The sequence below is a fragment of the Solea solea genome, chromosome 15 (assembly GCF_958295425.1).
Source record: "Solea solea chromosome 15, fSolSol10.1, whole genome shotgun sequence".
Taxonomy (NCBI): domain Eukaryota; kingdom Metazoa; phylum Chordata; class Actinopteri; order Pleuronectiformes; family Soleidae; genus Solea; species Solea solea.
In genome coordinates this window covers 20498862-20519746 of record NC_081148.1, presented here as the reverse complement: position 1 = coordinate 20519746, position 20885 = coordinate 20498862, and the positions used below count along the sequence as shown (strand labels likewise).

At 39.6% G+C, this 20885-nt stretch overlaps 3 protein-coding genes across 3 annotated transcripts in view; 1 reads left to right on the top strand and 2 right to left on the bottom strand.

Moving 5' to 3' along the window:
• Window positions 1-6566, bottom strand: part of spock2 (SPARC (osteonectin), cwcv and kazal like domains proteoglycan 2) — a 35957-nt gene extending 29391 nt beyond the window's left edge. The window contains exon 1 of the mRNA XM_058652402.1: window positions 6253-6566. Within this exon, the coding sequence (XP_058508385.1) occupies window positions 6253-6447 (195 nt within the window). The 5' untranslated portion in view covers window positions 6448-6566. The remainder of the gene's footprint in view (window positions 1-6252) is intronic.
• A 6138-nt stretch (window positions 6567-12704) lies between these two features.
• Window positions 12705-14281, top strand: LOC131474204 (DNA damage-inducible transcript 4 protein-like). The gene is made up of 2 exons (XM_058651964.1): window positions 12705-12970; window positions 13459-14281. The coding sequence occupies exons 1-2, from the start codon at window positions 12802-12804 to the stop codon at window positions 13968-13970; spliced, it is 681 nt and encodes a 226-aa protein (XP_058507947.1). The 5' UTR covers window positions 12705-12801; the 3' UTR covers window positions 13971-14281.
• A 298-nt stretch (window positions 14282-14579) lies between these two features.
• dnajb12a (DnaJ heat shock protein family (Hsp40) member B12a) lies at window positions 14580-20883 on the bottom strand. Its single transcript, XM_058651965.1, has 9 exons — window positions 20707-20883; window positions 19451-19628; window positions 19179-19324; window positions 18922-19086; window positions 17357-17436; window positions 16815-16924; window positions 16525-16697; window positions 15761-15904; window positions 14580-15206 (listed from the first exon to the last, which is right to left on the bottom strand). Exons 1-8 carry the CDS (start codon window positions 20837-20839, stop codon window positions 15783-15785), a joined length of 1107 nt encoding a protein of 368 aa, XP_058507948.1. The 5' UTR covers window positions 20840-20883; the 3' UTR covers window positions 14580-15206; window positions 15761-15782.
• Between the last annotated feature and the right edge of the window lie 2 nt (window positions 20884-20885).

Below are 20885 nucleotides of genomic sequence, written 5' to 3'. Positions count from 1 at the left end.
ATGTTTCTCTTTTTTTAAGCACATTGTCTTTTGTGTGCAGGCAACACAGAAGCTCCAAGATGTTTGAGCATGTGAAGTGCTTGCAGGGTTTCTGGCATCTGTGAAGAGGAATGGTGTTAAATGAGTCAACAGTTGTATGTAAAACTGAAATAAAAAACAAATGATTAGATCCTCTTTCTGCAGCACATGTGCCCTTCAGTTGTGGCTGTTGTACTGCAGTGGGAAGCAGCTGTCTCTGTGCAAACAGTCCATGATGAAAGGCAGTTTCTCCTTTCTTCTACTCAATTACAACCCACCTAAGCCTCTGGTTGCCGGCCAAGACACCCAGCGGCACACCAGCAATGCGTCCAAATCCTGACTAACAGGACCACTTCTCTCAGAGGTGAATGAGATCCAGTCTATCTGCAGGGTACAGGATATTTGCAACCGCCACATAATCTGGAGCGAGATGACGACTGACTTGTGCCCGACTAGAAAGACTAATGGATTTCTCATTCACTCTTATCATCATTCGGCCTATTCTAATATCGGAAAGCACGAGCTGCCGTGCGATATGAAAGTCAGACTGAGAGCGAAGAACAAGCGATGACAATTTACTGTCTGGGTAGTCCTTAATGGAATGTTTGGCTGCAGTGCTGCACATGCCATTATCCACACTTATGTTTTGTATGCAGTAGTGAAATGATAAAAAAAAAAAATCATAAAGACATTCATGAAGTGTTAAAATCCCACTGGAGTGTTGCCACTTTAAGACGCAGAGGCTTAAACCAAAATCAAACGTTCTCTGAACCTGAGCAGAAGAACACATTACATCATAATAACAATTACCCAGAAGCTGCAGCGACGAGCTTCCAGCCCTCTACATATTTAATCCACTGGCGTTGACAAGGGATGTGATGGTTTTCTTTTGTTTTTGTGCTGGAAATAAGTGTTTTCTGTTCATTAAAATGTAAGCAGCGAGATAACGTGTACAGGCAGGACTGCTGGTGGGTGGTCCAGACCTGCCTGAGTGCAGATGCATGTGGATTTACCAGGCGCAGACAGTGTGGAAATAGAAGAGACAATTCTCCACAATCATGATCTGTTTTAGGTCTCTCTTTTTTTTAATAAAGGAAGATTTAATTTACTGTTGATTTGCTTTTATTAGACACAGCAGATTTGATCTGTTATGCATCTATGCTGCGGTCTCCCGACACTTCCTGTAATTTCACACTGAAATTAAGACGGACGTTGATCGCTGAGATAATCCATGTTGTCTTCTAATTGTGTTTGCGGTTGAATCTTTGAATTTCTGTGTGCCAAACAATTATTTTATTTTTTTTACCGCCAACAGATGAGAGCTCATGTGACAAACAATTAGACATATTTCTACTGTCATAACTGCAAATAGTATCCTATTTTTCTTAAAATCACATTGTTTGTCTCAACGGTTACCATGGCTGCCTCGGCTGCTCGCCCAGTTTTTTCCTTTTACTCATCTATTTATTTATTTATTTATTTATACTCCCCGGATTTGGTGCATTAGTGGAATTAAAAGTGTCGAGTGCACCTGTCAGATTAGAGGATTGAAGGTGTCCCGCTCTGGGATGTTTTGTTGACTGTAACTGTTAAATCTAATCGCCTCGTCTTCCGGTGAAGTAAATTGAAAGTGTGGGAGCTATTTTTATTGGAAGTGAACGAGGCTCTTATGCAGGACCTGCTTTTACATGTGATGAGAGAATAAATATAAAATATTTACAGCTTGTGTTGTGCTGCCGCTGCCGCCTATGTTTTCTGTGTATTTGTGTGCATCTGTGGGTGTTTTGCATGAAGGGAGATTTGAAAGAGGCTCCTCTTTTATGTAGCGCAGCTTTGATTATTTCCGGTGCTGAATTAATATTCAACACTTGCTCTTGGGAGATATTGTGTCATCTGAATACCTACAAGTGTGTCAGTGGCGGTCCTTTATACATCAACCAACTAATTCCCTAGTTCAGATCTTTATTTTCTTTTTTAAGACCAACATGCAGCAGCAGCACCAATTAAAAGTAGATTCAGTAATCGGCAAGTCTCGTTAAGAATCATCGAGAAACTACAGCTGGTACACAAATTATATTTCAGTTGATTCAATGATGAGTTTTAATGATGTTATAAATAGCACTACAAATAATTACGTTCTTATCTGCGTGGGGGTTTAAATGTAACTTTCTCCTTCTCTTAACAACTTCCTGCAACGTCTGCAAGTTTTTTTTCAAAATAGATCACGTCACAAACAAATGATCACACAACGGTAAAAAAACAAAACATTACAAACGTTGGTGTGTATATGCAGAATCAGACACATAATCTGATGTAATTTTCAGCGACATCTAAACTGATGAATGATCCAGGTGAATTTTGTCATGCTTACGTAAGATGGTAATATCTACAAACAGGTCAAACAGATCCGGTATCCAGTGGATCAAAATTCTAGGTTGCAGGTAAATTGTTTCCATTATTGATTCAAATTGCACTGATTATTTGTTTGGTTTCATTAAAATATCAATCGGTGTTAACTAAACTTCAAAAACACAAACTGTTCAGACGATGATCACATCGAGGAAGCAAGAACCTGATTTTATTTGCTATAAAAACCCACTCAACCATTGATCCCTTTGTCAAAAATCAATTCAAATCAATTACTTGTCGCAGGCCAGGTTAGAAATAAAGGACGTCTCGGTGTAGTCTTCCCCCTCCCTGAAACAGGACTGCTGAGGGGATAGAGCCATCCAACTCCCAGTGATGCTCGTCTCCATTTCAACACCACAACACAGAGACCGCTGTTGCTACGGCAGCGAGCTGGAATTAAAGCTGTTTCTCTCGGTGATTTCCCTCAAGAGGCTCAGTGATTCATGTCTCGGATGCTTCTCCTGTCATCAGCATCCTCATCCTCATCATCATCACCAGAGAGACAACTACCCCTTTAATGCACTTGCAAATGCGAGCACAGGTGCAAACAACGGAAAAATACCCCATGTACACACTTATTATTATTATTATTATTATTATTATTATTATTAATATTAATAATAATAATAATAATAATGATGATGATGATGATAATAATAATAATAATAATAATAATAATAATAATAATAATAATAATAATAATAATAATAATAATAATAATAATAATAATAGTAGGCCTAATAATAATTATTCCTGGGAATATTGAAACTAAAAGGTGTCCAACACAGCAGCTATGAAGTTAAATTGAGAAATGAAAAAGGAGAACACTCAGGAGAAGTCTTAATATTTTGGGATGCTCTACATACTCTAGGTGTGCTTGAATTTCCTTTTTTTTGTTGTTTTTTTTACACATCCTGCTCAAAACAGTCAAACTAATCAGTCCTCAAGAGGGGCCTCTACCTTTTTCACAATCATTCTCCTTTTCTTCTTGGCAACCACCCAGTATTTTAAGGGTGCCAGAGCCCTTTGGGGTGTTTATTTTTCTATGTAAAGCAACATGGTATTGTCTGGACACCTCAAGCCCAACCCTCCACATTCCAAATCCCAACCATAATACGTATCACATGCTGTCGTAACCAAAACCTGGATCAATTAAAACCCAATCTACAGGAGCCACATGCATCATAATCCAGCTGCACTATTGTCCAAATCCTATCGGGATCATTAGTAATCATTTCACAGCGCTGCAGGCAAAACTGCCTCTGTACATCCACAGACACGACAATATATCACAGAGTGTATAATCCCTGCAGGCTTTAATCAATCTCTGCAGCCCAGTTCAGTCTGTTCAGTGGGTGAATATGGACATCAATCAATCACCGACACTCCGCTCTAACTGCTTAATTCTCTTGTTTGTGAAATCCTCCGGGACCGATCTGGAAGTGCGTCTGAGGGCGGCCCATATTTGGGGCAGTATGATGGAGGAGGTCTGTCCTGAACCTGCTGTGCATGGGGGACTAAAACATTAATTGCCTGTAATTAACCATGGGGCCAAAAACACTGGCTGTGGGACGAGTAGTAGCCTACATTACATGTGCACTGTGGACAGTTTGTTTTGACCCAGCTCTCCTGCTCTCCTTTTTACACTGAGCAGTCGTAAAGGTCCAGTGTGTGAGATGAAGGAGAAATGATTACCACAAGTGGCACAAGTGGAATGTGAAGTAACTGAAGTCAGGCTGGAACACTTACTCGATCAATCAATTACTAAATTAATCGGCAACTATTTTGACTGTTTTTAACCCCTAGTGCTCACGCGCCAGGCTCTGTGCCACAGATTTGGGAATAATACACTACTCCTTATATGGACATATTGGGGGGGGGGGTGTTTATACAACACATCTTCAGGTATTCAGTGATACTTGTGCAGAAGTCAGAAAATAGACAGTTTTTCTTCTATATTTGTTCATAAAAACAAGCCTTTTGAACTAGGAACTGTGACGTATTCCCATAATTTCAACAGATTGCCTATAGGTTGTGCTGAAAAAAAGGATATAAGACACTTTATATTGCACATTCATATAGCCCCTGTATATACATTTTAGACATAGTAATGTAAAAAAGCAGCCTAAACGCTCTGTGTTCTACGGGTGAAAGAATCAAAACAATTTTCAGATTTTTGGGAAATGTGAATATTTTCTCGTTTCTTTGCTCCATATAACAAAGAAATCATTAAAACTGAATAATTGTTGCTTTGTAGACAAACAACACATTTGAGAACATCATCATTTCCAGGTTTGGTAAATACTGTTCAACATTTTTCGACATTTCAATTGAAGTGTACAATCACCTGAAAGTATAAAGAGTTGTTTTCATCACTACAGCATGAGCTCTTTATATTTACCGGATAGCAGGAGTGGATCTTCTTTAACGAGGCTGCCTTGTTGGACAAACTTAACACCTTTTTGATTGAATGATAGGTTCTCCTGTGAAAGGGTGAGGTGAGAGATTTCCAGCTGCAACTCAACAGATGGTGCTGAATCTGTGACTCTCAGTGTGTTTACATGTATGTTAAAAGTCTGATTTTAGTCATCTTAATGACTAGTCGGACTAACATACCTGGATAATATGATTCATAGTCCTATTACTCCTGCATGTACGCGCTTAGTCGGACTGGAGTCAGACTTGGCATTCTGTGCATGCACCAAAATGTTCTCCCCCGTCTTTGATCCGGAAGTAGAAGACGACGTTTAAACTGCAGTAAAGTTGCCAGAAATCATACGGCTAATCCTAATTTGTATCACGATGAACATGTACAGCAGGTACGAAACATCCAGAACCACAGCATGATGTACGTTCCTTGTTTGTTTTTCTGTGACGTAAAGGTCAACAGGAAAGTTATTCAATACGTGCTAGATTATAGAGAGATACAGCACCACCTATGGAGGCGGAGTCAGACATGCACGGCCAATAAATAGCTTGATTTAAACTGTGATTGTAAACGTACTTTCAAAGAGTTCATTCTTAACCACCAATTATGTGATTTTATTTAGGCTCAAATCCCACAAAGCTAAATAACACAAAAACACATGTATCTGCCACAACTGTTAAACCAGTCAGTTGACAAGATGATTCTTGAGGAAGTTTGAAAAAACTAATGAGGGCAGCTATTACATTTTCCCATAATCTGAATATTATCTACTAATGGGGGAAAACAGACTTAACATAGACATAGTGATGACTATAGTGGGATATATGGAGGGTAATGTCACATTTGTTGTTTTCTGGGAAACGACTGCATTTAAGTATAACTTGTCATAGATTTTAAAATGTGACATGAAATACTATTGAACTATTATCTGCTCCATATTTAAATCCAAGGGTGAGAACCTAAAAGTTGTGTTTTCTTTGTAACTTTTGTGTTTTTATCCAAACCTAGGTCAAATATGCTGCATAGCATAAACTCTTATTTTTTCAGTTGCATTTTCATTGAGTTTAAATTGATTCATTGTTCACACATGAGCAGTGAAAGATGGTTGATGCAAATCCCTCATATTTCCATTTTTACTACATTTAATACACACTACAGTAGGTTATAGTGTATATTCTGGCAGCCTAAATCCATTTCTGACTTAAAAGTGGGTGAAATATTTCCCCATATTTAGACCATTTTCACGAGTTTGTTCATTTAAAATGTTCCAACAACAGCATCATTAAGTTAGTTTGGATGGTCAGGCTGAGAAAGTGTTCTTTTTTTTTATCTTTCATATACCGCATTACCGCGCATCTCTCCATCATCCTCATCCTCATCATCACTGGCGGACTTACGTCTCTGAAGCGATTCCAGTGCTTGAGCTTGCGGCTGTACTGTGAAATGGTGGACAGCCACTGCTCGTCATCCATGAAATTCCCCGTCTTTTCCGCCTCCTTCGCGCTCTTCGCGTCGGACTGGATGCTGGACGCGGTGGTGGTGAGCATCAGCAGCGGCACGACAAGGCACGCGATATCCGTAAATCCCACCATGGCAGCGGAGGAAAAAAAAACGAGCGATCAGTGCTGGCAAAACACTGGCTGTCCGTGGAGGAGGAAGAGGATGCTGAGGCTGCACTGACTGACTCCACCGAACTGAACCGACTGAGAGAGAGAGAGAGAGAGAGACTATACCTTTACAAGATGAGAGGAGAGAGGGAGGGAGAGTTAGAGAGAGAGAGATGCGAGAGAGGGGAGGAGATAGGTAGAGATAGGTATACTGTATATATATAGAGAGAGAAAGATAGGTGTATATATTTATCTGTTATTTATTCTTCCATTCATGTCTTAAACTTAGCTACAGTATTTCTATTCTTTTTTAATTCTTGTATGTTCTGCTTGCACATTCACTAAATGTAATGTAAAAAAAAAGTGAGTGTCATATCTGCTTTGGCAATGTAAACAAACTTATGTTTCCCATGCCAATAAAGCCTTTTGAATTTGAATTGAATTGAATTGAGAGAGATGGTGCTGGAGGACAGAGGTTCTCAATTTTGTTTTCAGCCATGTCAAAATTACTTTAATTTGTTCCCATTGGAATCATAGATAATTACTAATTATTACCCTATTCTGAATTAGAATTGTACAATTCACTAGTTCTCTTAAGCCTTTGGTAAAAATAATAAATAAATAAATAGAGAAAGTATTCAGAATTGGTTTTTTACCAGTTTCTATGTACAGGTGTTTACATATAGACACTTTAAAGCTGCAGTGCTTGGATTTTCATTCTGCCTCTGCTTAGTCTTTGTGTGAACAGTCTTCTATAAAGTACCTAAGTATGTTACCAGAACATGACTTTGGTAGAAGTTGAAGTCACTTTACCAAGTTACTTTGAGTAAAATGCTTAAAAGTATATGACATTTACTGTACTTCAGTACATTTTTATAACATTTTGATTTTAATACTTCAGTTTATCGAGTAAAAGTAAAATGGTTTTAAAAAGTGAGGAGTTAGAATTGGGCAGAAAACGTCTCTGTCAAAGTAATATTATCACTGAGGGAGCATTTGTGTGTGTATACAGCAGCAGCACAGAGGGCAAGAAGCTTGGCTTTCAAACTGAACGGATGGGTTTTTCTGAGCAATAGAATTCTCTTCTGAAAACCGTTTTATGGGCCCGTCTTTGTGTTTTCAGTCATATACTGACCTGTTTTCAGCCGTCTCACTTCAGTAGTGCAATGTCTCTGTTGACTCCGTCTCTCTTGACCCAAAACAATTCATTTCCTGTGTGCAGTGCGGGAATGTCGCCGGGTGACATGAGATCCAAGCACAACTATACTGATTTTCTCTTCAGTGTAAAGAGCATTTCTTGAGTTCCTTCAGGATAAAATCTTTAAATAAAGTTTCCTTTTCTTGCCAAAGCTCGAGTCACATACTTGACTGCTGCTGCTGCTCACTGAGTCGCCCTCCATTGTGACCTCAGTCAGTCCCCACAGGCACAAGCACTGAATGACAGTTTGTAATTAAAGTACTGGATTAACTGATGCTATTTTTTTTTCCATCCTGAAAAGAGGCTCTGAAGTCTGAAGACAAAGACGGGCCATCAGCTAATCTCTCCATCTTAATTTAACACAACTGTAAGTTTTATGAGGAAAGATAAAAGCAGGGGAAGATGCTGCACATGGATACATACAGTTAGAGTTCAGAGAAATGTGATAAAAGCAGCGTCTGAATCCACACACCTTTACTGTAGATTGATATTTGGAGGACGTCTGTCACACGAGTGCTCATAGTTTTTAGACTGTCGTGTGTAGACAACAGATCTGCACTTGCATGTCCATGTACAACAGCAGCCAATTTATTAGGTACACACATTAACACAAAAGCTAAAAGCTTAGTGCATTTAGGCGTGTAGAGATGGTGAAATGAAGCATCAGAATGAAAGGTGATTTAAGTGACTTTGAATGTGGCGTGGTTGTTAGATGTGTCAGATGCACTGGTCTGACTATTTCACAGACTGCTGATCTACTGGAATTTTTAACACACAACCATCTCTAGAGTTTACAAAAAAAGAGAGAAAACATCCAGTGTGTGTGTGAAGTGAGTGAATATGTCCTTTTTTTGCTGACAGGGGTGAGAAGGTAGGAGATGGAAATGACAGAAAGGCAACAATGACTCAACTAATCATTTCCAATATCATCTCTGAATTCTTTTAAAGCAGATGAACTGCAGCAGCAGCAGAAACCCACACAGGGAGCTTTTATTACATGTAACTTATAAAGTGGCCAGTAAATGTATATGATGTGTAATTTGATAATAATAGTAATTATTGATAGTGAAGACTAAAAGTCACACACAGCATAAAAGCCAGAAAGTTTATGGCTGATATGATGAAGTTACTGTCTTTAAAGGTACATTGTGTAACATTTAGCAACATTTACTGGTAAAATTGCGTTGTTGCTACTGAATATCACTCATTTCAAGTCAAGTCAGTTGTATTTATATAGCCCAACATCACACCCTTACCTTCCAAGCTGGATAACCTTTGTAGCCTTCTATTAGCATCAGGGTCCAAGTCAAATTTACTCTGTTTTTTTCTTATGTCCCTGTCGTCTGACGCCCAAGGCCTTGACATTCCGAATGTTTGTATGTGTATGTGATAACGGATGATTGTATGAATTGCCCTTCTGAATCTGAATCAAATCTCAAAAGAGGTTGGAAGTTTGTCCATTGTGGGCTACTGTAAAAACATGGTGGTCCAAAACAGTGGCCTCCATAGAGCTGACCTATGCAGCTCCTGATATAAATATAATAGGTTAAATCAGTGGTAATGACAAACAATTCCTACAGGTGTCTGTACACTAATAAAAAGTGATTATAATTATTTCATCTTCAATTGAAGCCCAGTGAAAATACATTTTACACACTGGACCTTTAACATTGTGGCTGATGGATGTCATCACTGACTCGGCAGCAGCTGTCGCTTCATTCACAGTGACCTTAATTAAACTAAGAGAAATGAGTCAAATTAAGCAAAAGGGACGTTTGTGATTAAAATTAAACATCCCATATTTGAGCCAGACATGGAAGCGGCTGACATGTGAGAGGTGACGGTCACATGTCCTGGCTTTTTGAGGGAGGAGGGCAGAACATGACAGGCCAACAATGTTCTATTGGAGCCATTTAAAAAAAAAAGAAGTAATCCTAGAGTCCCAGAGCTGTAGGGGGTTTCATTTAATCCCCTAATGATAGCAGGGGAAACACGGCGGCCTGCCAGTCACACGAGAGCGCTTTACCTGCATGTGATGCTTCGTATAGGAGCGCAAGGTAATTGTGACGGTTAGAGTAGCTGCAGGACAGAGACGTGGAAATATCAGATGATGCTCGTGGACAAAACACGGACGCTGCTGCTGTCAACACGGGACACTATGGACGACAGGAGATAATATTATGCACCCCGAGCGTAACCTGAAACTGTAGAAGTTCACAAACCTCAAGAATATTGTGGATGTCTTTTTTTTTATTTCTCATATATTGTCATTCACATTTGTCTTCATTTGGAAACAAAGACTGGCTCTGTGATTGTAGTCATTCATCCAAACTGAAATATGTTCAAATCTTTGGCACAAAAATCATTCTCAGTTACTTCTTGATCGAATAAAAACAACAAAAAAAGTGTATTTAAGTGAACACAGACATTTTCTTGACTATAATGTTTGAAATGTAGGTTCTGTGAGGTATTGTACAGTATATATATACATATGCTATAGTACTGTACACACAATGACTGACTGAATATTTAAAGAGCAGTCATGAGAGCGAACAAGTCTTGTTTTATTCAAACAAAGAGCACAACATTGGCAGCATTAATAAATAATGCACGTGGTTTTAAAATGAGAGAGGGCTTCACTGTGAGACAAGACACAGTAAAAGAGAACTTATAAATAATGGTCAGGAGGCTCTTTGTTGTGCCTCTTGTCACATGGTCAGAGTTCATCGCGTACGCCTCGACAAAAATAAGGTGCACATAGAAACTCAATAATTTGCTTCCTTTGGCTCTTTTATGTCAAGTCTGTAAGACTCAAAAAATGAATTTACAGTCAGATTTAGTTACTAACAACAATAATAACCCAAATAAAATAACACAGACACTGTCACTCTTTTCCATTGTTGTTGTTTTGATTTACAGGACAGGACACAAATAATGTTTTCAGGGACATCTTGTGTTTGCACGTCTGCTCTCTATGAGGCAAAAAACCTGCATCACTAGACTATAATGAACATTTATTGTGCTGTTGAAGCACTCACTTGGTCTTAGTTTTACTGGTTTTATTCTCAGTGCATCTGTTTAGTTTATCTTTTGTTTTATAACGTGTGCACGGAGGGGGCAACTGCACTTTTGTTGTGTGCTTATTTATGTAAAGACGACAGATTTATTATCTTAGTAGTGTGTTTTTACTCTGCGTATAAATGTTGCATATTTGTCCTTTAAATATGTTTGAATGCAGAGCGTGGTAGTGACCACCACATGAATGAATGAATGCCTGTTATTTACAGTCTTTTCATGGGTGCACTCTGGCATTAATGTCTGCATAAATGAGGTTCTTCCTCATTAGGACCAGGTTTTGGTCTCCATGAGGACTACTGGTCCTGACAATGACAGTGTTTCTGACAAAAATGCACACGCACTTAATAAACACATACACTGGTCTTTTTTGTCTGGTCATTTAATTCTGATGTAGTGGCGCCACCATCTGGACAAACAAGTGCATTACACCCCTTATACCTCTGCTCTGCCGCTTGAGTTTGTATACCGTCTTCAAATGATTAAATGTCCTCCTCTCATTTTGCTAGAATAAATAGATTTTTAAGTGAAGAAATATTTCTAAGGTAGTGTAAAAAAACTTTCAACTTACTTTGTTTTACCAAATGTCAAAGAGTTTTAATTATTCTTCTTAAAACTCTTTTAAAACCCCCATTTTGGTTGTTTTAAATTGCCTTCATCCTTATGGTATTTTGACCAAAGCATGTCACAGACATGTTCATTAGGACACCATGGAACTATTTTAACTTGGGAAATAGGGTATAATATGTCTCCTTGAACAGCAAATGTTACACAGCATTTTACTCCACAGGCTTTAGGAAAACACTGCAGGACAGGGAGGTGTGTTTTTTCTTTCCTTGGGTGGGGGATGGTGAACAAAGTCAGGAGATGTCAGAGGAGAAGTTTGTTCAGACCAGGTTGTTTCTCTAAACCTGGGATTCAGACTCTTTGGTTAATAAATGAGAAGAAAGAAACGAACTCAACACAAAAATACAGGTCTGGAAAGAAAAATCAACAACTTAATAAACATAAAATACAGGTCTGGAAAGAAAAATCAACAACTTAATAAACATTTATGAAAAGAATTGACTGTTAAAAACAGTTTATGTGTAGTTTAAAAGATAACAAACACAAAAAGTGGACTGGAAAGAAAAACAACAACCTAATAAACATTTACCAAAATAAAAGACTATTAAAAACAGTTGATATGTGTAATTTAAAAGATAACAAACACAAAAAGTGGTCTGGAAAGAAAAACAACAACCTAATAAACATTTACCAAAATAAAAGACTATTAAAAACAGTTGATATGTGTAATTTAAATGGAGATAGACGCACAAATACAGGTTTAGAAAGACAATCAACACTTTGTTTGACGTTTAATTTGGAAGTATATGTATGCTAAACTTATATGATAAACTATAATTATAAGTATGATCAAGATGGTCACGATGGAATAGTCCGATTTGAGAGGTTTTGGGTTACTTATGTGTATGAAAAGTTCAATACAAATACAAAGTTATGAAATTTTAAACCTCAATCGTCAAAACTCACACTTCCCATCTTTCGATGACGTTTGGGCAACTGAAGCAAACACTCACCGTGGCCTACGTGTCAATATGCACGGTCATGATCCTTCCCCAGATCCGTCATCATCATCATCATCATCATCATGTCACTTTTCTCCCGATTCTTGAGTAACTATAAATGGGTTTTTAATTACACATGACGTGACTCATATTACATTATCAATAAAACTACCAAATATTGATGAATTTCTGATCATTTGGATGAAATAATACTTGTTGTGTAGAGGTTTAAAGTTGGGAGGGGGGTCAGGCAGGCTCTTGTTGGGGGAGGTGGGCTTCGTCTCATCAAAGACAACCAAAAATGTTACCAGGCAGGGTTCAGCTGTGTGGACGTGTGCTGCAATCTGATTGGGTGATAAAAGAAGTGGGCGGGGCGATGTTTTGGGTATTTATTGCTTTGTCCCTTTGTTGCAGACACTGTCTTCCAGCTGGTCTGGCTCAGAGGTCCCACTGCCGGAGGACACCACAGCACTTTCTTTTTTTGTATGTTTTTTGAAGATGTCTTCTTTTTCTTTCGATAATTCCCTGGATGGCAGCTTTCCTCCCTCTCCAGCTGAGGACCGGGGCTCAAAGCGCCTGTCCTGGGGCAGCCTGCTGCAGAGGCTCACTGAGCTGAAGGGGATCAATCAGAGGGTCGCAGCAGACCAGTGCTGCAGGAGCGAATCTGGTGAGTGTCATCTGCTTTTGTCTGGTTCCAACTGCCCCCCCACCCATTGTCTTCAAAGTTTGGCTTGTTCATGCAAATGATGCCCTTCTTTGTTGGAACTTTGTTTACCTGCACGTTGCAAAAGAAAGAACGGACAAAGGCGATTGGGGGTGGGGGGGGGGGGGGGCGGCTGTTGTCAACTGATGACCTGCTGATATTCTAAATCAGTAGAACTATTAAAATATAAAGTTCAAAGAGTTCTGGCATATTCTACAGATTCATTATAGAAGGTACAGTCAGGCATTATGGGCCCACTCTCTGGAACAATCTACCTGAGGACATGAGCTGTGCCCCCCAACTGTACTCTAAAAGCAAGTTAGAAACCCACATGTTCTCTCAGGTTTATATCACTTGCACAGTGAATGTTACATACATGTAAAAGTGACTAGTCCTTGTCCTGCAACACAGATTTAAGACAATAACTCAAGACTGTAATTCTTTTGTTTCAGGCTCTCTAGCAGACATGTCCCTGGAGTATGAGAGCAGCTTCTTCTGTGATCCACTTGAGGAGACCTTGGCTACAGAAGTACGAGAAACCATCACACAAATTCTGGCCGATGCGCCCCACATCCTGGACTGCTCTAAACTCCTTTTACCTGACTGTCTCCTGCACAGTTTAAGTCAGGAGCTGCTCCACCTGGCTGCGTGTGAGCCCTGTGGCCTCAGGGGAGCACTCATTGACCTGTGTGTGGACAGGGGGGATCAGGGTTCCCTATGCACTGTTGACCAAATTGCAGTAGATGCCTCCCTGGTGCCGACCTTCCACGTGACTCTCGTGCTGCGGCTCGAGACCAGCGGGTTGTGGCCAAAAGTCAAGAAGCTCTTCAAGGGGAGTCGGCCCCGGCAGACGGCTGGAACATCTCAGAGGCGGCGGAACACTCTGAAGCTGAGTACGAGCTTCAGGGCCATCAAAAAGAAACTGTATTGTTCAGGGGAGCTGCTGATTGAGGAGTGCTGTTGACCAAACACTCTTCCCACCCCCCAGATAAACTGAACTAAGCTCATGTTGAACATGAAGAATTAAAGCAACAGGAATGTCAATTTGTTTTGTAAATGAATTTGCAAATATCACTTCATTTCTCACGGCTGCTTCTCACCTGGTTACAGGTGACTCAGCGACTTGTGTCTTAACATGGGTCGGTTATTTTCCTGTGAATCATAAGTCACACCCTTCAGGGAACGGCTTGTGTATTTGATAGTCAAATACTATGCCCTGAAACTTGTTTTGTACCTTGAACGACTTAAAGAACGTGAATAAATTATTTTCTACTACATTTTGTCACGATTTCATATCTTCGCACGATATCCACACTGCTTTTATACAAGATGCTCACATGTTGCACTCACTGATTATCAAATACTGTTTGCCATTATAATACAGAAACTACTTTTTAACATTGTATCCTACACAAAGTTGCAGTAAATCAAACATTTGGCCATTTAAGAAAAGAAACATCAATACTTTGTGACTAATAAAAACTGCAGTATGGATTTGAGACACATCAGTTTGTAATAACCAGAGAAAGAGTGTGTGTGTGACGTTAAAAAGAAAAAAACAACAATGCACCGATTTAATCATTGGACAAATTTAATTTTAAAAGAAAACGTTTGTACAATAGTCCTGTATTAATTTAATAAATATGGTTTACTTTTATTTGTGCAATGATTCTCAATACTCATCCGACAGACTACAAGCAAATCCACATAACATCGTCTTATATGATATTAACTTCAATAAACCCTGCACTGTTAAAAGTAAGATGAATATTTACATGGGTAAGAACTATAAAAATTACGCACTTTCCTTGCGAGCGGCTCAGACATACACCTATGAGAAGGCCATGAGGTTTTCTCAAAATGTTTTAAGGAACAAACAAACAAAAAAAGATCGGGACAGAGAGAGAGAAAGCTTAACATAGCAGCTTTGTAACCTTTCAAATTAGCTCTTTACTTTTCCACTGTGATGCCCACGTGGCCTCTCGCCATCCTGAAGACACTAGAATAAGAAAAATGCCAGCGGTCAAATCAAAGCTTCTCACAGTTCTACAGGGAGTCAGTCTACATGGAGGTGCAGAAAGGTTCCCTGATGAGGTCTGTCGCCCACTGCACATAAGGCATTTTTGATTCTCTTGGTTTTAACTCCAATTCGAGTGGGCTCCGGACGATTTCTTCTAATCAGATTCAAGTAGTGAGGAACCTGAGGAGAGCAAAAGAACCAATAATTAAATAATCCATACGACAAACCTTTACTCAAGTCCTTTGTCAACTTTGTGACTTGTGCAACGCTCTGTATCAGTGGAGCAGCTACAAAAAGAAATACGTCACACAGGCAATTTTAAATATTTAAGCTACTTAACAAGCTATTCTTTTTTTTTTTAAGTCTTTAAACTACATATCCGTCCTCTTCCCATATGATGATTCAGACGATATATCGCTTTCTTTTTTTTGCTGATAATTTCAGGGACTTGACCCCTGCTCAATATAGCAAATCCATCCGTAGTGACCCATATGTCACCTCTATTGATGCGTTCTTATTGATCAAACTTCTTACATCACATGTTAATGCAGCTGTGCTAGGTGCAGGTGCTGTTTTAAAAGCTCTTCTGTGTGCAGTAAAACACTTATGGGGAAACTTTGACATCTAAGAAGGCCTATATATTAAAATAAAGTCACAATAAAAATGGTGAGGAAATGCTAATGTATCTGGAAGGTTGGGTAGATCGTCAGATAGAACGTCTTTGAGCAGCTTACCCCATGTATGTGCAAGTGGCTTCTAGCCGTCCACGATGACCTGAATCTCAGATAGTCTGGAACAGCTGGGCGTTCCCATTCTCTGTGCCCTTTGATACAACTCAGAATCCCCGAAGTACCGAGCACGATACAGTAGGCCTTCCTCTGGAAACACAAGAGGAGAGCAAGTCAGCACGCCACCTTCAGGTGTTAAAATTCAAATGTCAAATTCATATCATATATTATGATCCATTACTGTACAAGGCCCTTCTGCACATCTCCCCCTTCTTTTCCCTGAAATACGTTTGTTTTTTTCCACATGTATTATACATACAGAATAAAAAACTTATTTGTAATCTAAGCTGCTGAAATGAACTCAAAATGGAGGTATCACAGCATTTCTACAGGGAACTAAGTAAGAAAAAAAATACTGAGTAGTTGCAATATCTGGATGTACTGTGGTCTACTGTAGTGAGAAAACAATGAAGGTTATATTCTGTTTAGTTTTCTGGTGAAAATGACTTCCCCGTGAGGGCACGTGACGTCTAAATACAGTCTTCATACACATCCTTGCCCATTTTAAATGGTTATACAGAAATCCTGGCCATTTTGTAGTGGGTATTCAGTGCATACCTGTGAAATAGAGACCACAACTGATCTGGAGATGAAGTGAATCAACAACAGCAAGTTTGACAAACCAACTTTACACCCTTAGAGATGTCCGCTCATAGAGAAAACCTGGCAGATGAATTGATAAATAAACTAGTGTAAATAATTCAACTTACTCTGCTGCTTCTCTTTCCAACAGTTGTTTCTGAGGTTGGAGATATAGTCTTCTTCTACGCTCCTCTCAACATTCTTCAGATTATTCCCCGTAAATTCTTCGGTGAAATGTTCTCCCACGTAGAAAGCAACCTTCAGATAGGATGTATGCCTTTTGTGAATATGTCCGGCTGAACTAAAGCATAAAAGACACAAAAACAGAGTGAGACAGATGTCGATGTGTTTTGGTCTTTTTTTTTTTTTTTTTTTAAACCACAAGCACAGATAGCAGACAGAGTTTTGAACTACGTACGGCCGGTAGCTGAGGCTGTAGGGAGGCTGAGTGACCATCATCTGGCTTAGAGCAGAAACAATGATGAGGATTAAGATGGGCATCAGCTGGACAAAGAGAGCCAGACCTCCCTGTACAGAGTGCACAAAAAAACCCAGTTACTATTGAGGTCAGACAAAACATTAGCTGGAATGTAATTTAAAGCCAAGTTCACACTACACAGCTTTCAAAGTTAAAGGATCATGTAGTGAGACTCTTTGCCTCATCAAAAAAACACATAGAAAGGGAAATAAAGCTTAATTTTGTGGTTTAACATCTATTGGTTGGCTGCTGAAGCAGTGCTCTCTGTGACTTCTCTTTTATGCATTGTAGCACACAAGCAAAAGAGATCAGTTTCTGTGGCATGTTAGGGCATCTCTGTAATACTTAATAACTGCCAATCACATGCTGGTTATGGGGAATTAGTCACATCTTGTGAATTTTATATGGAAAATCAGGCTGTAAATCATACAGTGTGAACTTGGCTTGAGTTAAACTTAAGTATTTAACACTGCAGGACTTGCATCTCTCTGTTGTTCTCGTCGTTCTTGCCGGTTGTGATGTGCAAAGTGCATTCTTCCATTTCTGTAAACATGTACGTTGCCTGAAAAGTAAAAAAACAAAAACAAAACCCCACAAGATTATGTAGCACTCAAACAATGGTGTGACTCAAAGTCACGCAAAATCAACACCAAAGAAAACACATTGTAATCAGTCACTGGAGCTGATTGCACAATATTAAACAAAGTCATGTTCAGATCTGTCATATATGATCTGATCATGAGTGGACAGATACAGCAGTAAAAAAAAAAAACAAGATGAAAGACCATCATGCTCTGAGCATGCAAGTGTGTCCTGAGGCCCAGTGAAGGACCGCCGCTGCCTCAGTGGACGTCCTCTGACCCACTTCAATTTGATGAACTAAAACTACTTCTGACATCAAACGAGTCTGTACAGTCAAACTTGGCTTTAAATGTATTCGCATGTAGAGCAGGTCAGTGACATCTTATCACAAGCAGTCACTTGAGACATATGTGGAGACTCACTCAAGTGACGTTCTTAAGGCTGTCAACTTGAGATCTGATCTCAAGAACGTGGAGTTCAAGCTGGTCTAGCAAACTGTGTACACTGATAAGCCTAAACAAAACAGGTTACTACTTTCTACATTAGGGATGTCCTGATCCTAATCTCAATCGGATTAGAGACAATCTGGGCATTTAAAAAATGTGTTTCTCTGCAATATAAGTGGAACTGCTCAGGTATCAAACCACCTGTGGAACAAACATGTAGAGAAGCAATTATCTCACCATTTTGGCTGCAGTTAAAATAACATGTACACAAACAAAGCCCACTGGTTTAGCTGACAGAGAAATTCTGACACCCCGCCCCCTCTCTCTCATCCAGCAGCAATACAGGCATACTGTATGAGGAATCTTTTCTACTCTCTAAACTTTAGTCAGGAATGTTATTTTTTTTACTGGGGATTGGAGATTAAATTCCCTGATTTGGGCTTTCTTATTTAATGTCCACTACATTAAATAAGAAAGCCCCTATCAGTGTGTTTTTGACTTTGCAAGACATTACAGATTAAGCAGGAACCCCTTTTAAATCAAGGCAAGGACATATACTGCTGTACCATAACATCTGAGACAGGATTTTAACTCCAGTGATAATCACTGAGAGGTGATCAAAACAAACAGCCAAGCATAGTTGTGCCACTCACTGTGAATCTGATAAAAAAAACATTTTGTAAAGAAATTATAAGATAATAATGATGAGATGAAGATATTTGTATTTTCACTGACACTGGCTTCATTTTTGCACAGGAAAGCTCAAAAGGGGCTTGTTGAAAAAGGAGCGTGAAGTCTGAACAGTCAGTTAAACAACTCACTCTCTCCCTCTCTCATACATAAACCAGAGTACAGTAAATGATACAGGCTGAGTTGAACCAAGGCTTCAACACTTAGCAGTAATAGCAACAACAGCTGCTGATGGCTAGCTGGTGGCTTTGTGGCTAACTCATATATCAAATGGGTTCCTCAGTAAGGATGGGTGATGTGCTAAAATAACAGGCAAAGCTATTACTTACTTGATGGGAAGCCTCCACCGAAGAACATGTTGAAAAGGTCTTCAGGTGAAATATCTGCCTCAAAATCACGATGCTGTCTAGTTGGGTGTGACCGCTCCTCTCCATAGTTGTCATACTGCCTTCGCTTGTCAGCGTTACTTAGAACCGCATAGGCATTACCAATAGCTGAATGACACACACAAAGACCAAGTAGTGCATAAAACATATAGTTACTGTGTTGTTCATAGAACAGCCACAGAGCAGACCTTTTCATTTACCTTTAAAAGCCTCTGTGGCTCCAGGTGCGTGATTTTTATCCGGGTGAAATTTCAAAGCCAGCTTCCTGTACGCCTTTTTAAGATCCTCCTCAGAGGCCGTCTTTTCAACTCCCAGAATTTGGTAATAATCTTTACAGCTTTTGATTCTGCAGTGAAAAACAAGAGTGCAACAAGTGGTTGGCAGGTTGTGGCAAAAAACACACAACACACACGTTTTTGTTAAATTAATAATGCTAATCTTTTAACACCACAGAACAGATATTTGCACTGACTTCCTGACAGCCTCCAGCTGCTCTGCGGTGTAGGGCTTGGCCGAGTCTGTCGCTGTACGTGTGGACATATCAGCCTCGTCTCCGTGGTTGCGGTGCCTCATCGTGGGCCCATCGCCGTTCATAGAAGCACCGTTCTCCTCTGGAGGCTTTCCATTCCGGGATAATGACTCCAATAAGTCTGGAAACAAAGCAGAGCCATGTTATTATTCAGAGATGACAACCAAGTATATGTTTACCAGTCAGTTTACTCTTGAGCACAGAGGTCAGTAAATAGCAGACTCGGATGCTGTCCTACCGTGACCTGGAACTATAATTGACAAATAACTCTCAACATTTTTATGTTTGCATTTTAAGATTAGCAGCTTTTCTGGCCTTTTTAGCACTCATGGTCGAGACAGTTAAGACTGAATTGCATGTGCTGTATATCACCACATTGATGAGAGATGAGGGGAGGAAGAATAGAATGATAAATCAGAGAATACCAACATCACATGGAGTGATCTGAAAAGAGAAAAGTAGATAGATGGCAGTCTTAATCTGGGGGCTTATTAGTTAACAAAAATAATAACAATGGGAAATAAACATGTGCATTTTGTAACTGAAATTAGTCAGTCAGTCAGTCATCATCTACCGCTTTATCCTCTGCCAGAGGGTCGCGGGGGGGTGCTGTGCCAATCTCAGCAACATCGGGCGATAGGCGGGGTACACCCTACATTATTCTTGACTTGACATGATAAATTATGACAATAGAGCTTAAAATTTAAAAAATTCGCAAACATTACTGCATTTTAGTCAGCTGTTTACACACGACCGCTGACACAAATATACATATTAAATATTACATATACATATATGTAGCGCAGTTTCATAACGTTCAGGTTAATTTAGAAATCGATCTGATTTGTGAATTCGATGTTTAAACGAATACTTGTGAAGCCACTCACAACTGGAAAGGCTATATTTTGAGCTAACAGTACGCTGACAGCTGTAAACAGTGTAGCCACTAGAGAGAACGTTAATTGCGTAAATGTGACCAACGAGAATACAAACATCGATTTACGCGAGTAAGTAAATGAGACACATTTGTGCAGAGAAAGTGTGGCCAAGTGTTAGCAAAATTACAAATACTGATGTTGGCTTGGAGCAAGTGGCGTAATGCTAAGATGGCTAAGCTAATACCAGCTGATTCGGTTTCATGGCGATGGCCCACCGTCAGACACACAACCACACCCGAAACAGGCGTTTATTCGACGTACTTTTGGCTCGACCCGTCGGAAACAGGCGCTGGGCCTTCTCCAGAAACTTCCTGGCTTTGTCTGGCTGATTGCCGCTGATCGCATTTAGGGCTATTTTGATGCATCGCTCCGCTTCGTCCTTGTTTGAGTCCATCGCGACACAAGCGGAAATGTTTACTTGCCTCAAGACGGGACGCACG

Excerpts from the sequence above, each read along its gene's own strand:
- LOC131474204 (XM_058651964.1), top strand. The coding sequence starts at position 12,802 with ATGTCTTCTTTTTCTTTCGATAATTCCCTGGATGGCAGCTTTCCTCCC. Across the intron at positions 12,971-13,458 it reads GTGCTGCAGGAGCGAATCTG|GCTCTCTAGCAGACATGTCC; the intron begins GTGAGTGTCATC and ends CTTTTGTTTCAG.
- dnajb12a (XM_058651965.1), bottom strand. The coding sequence starts at position 20,839 with ATGGACTCAAACAAGGACGAAGCGGAGCGATGCATCAAAATAGCCCTA. Across the intron at positions 19,087-19,178 it reads AGCCACAGAGGCTTTTAAAG|CTATTGGTAATGCCTATGCG; the intron begins GTAAATGAAAAG and ends TGTGTCATTCAG. Across the intron at positions 16,925-17,356 it reads GACGAGAACAACAGAGAGAT|GGAGGTCTGGCTCTCTTTGT; the intron begins GCAAGTCCTGCA and ends CACTCTGTACAG.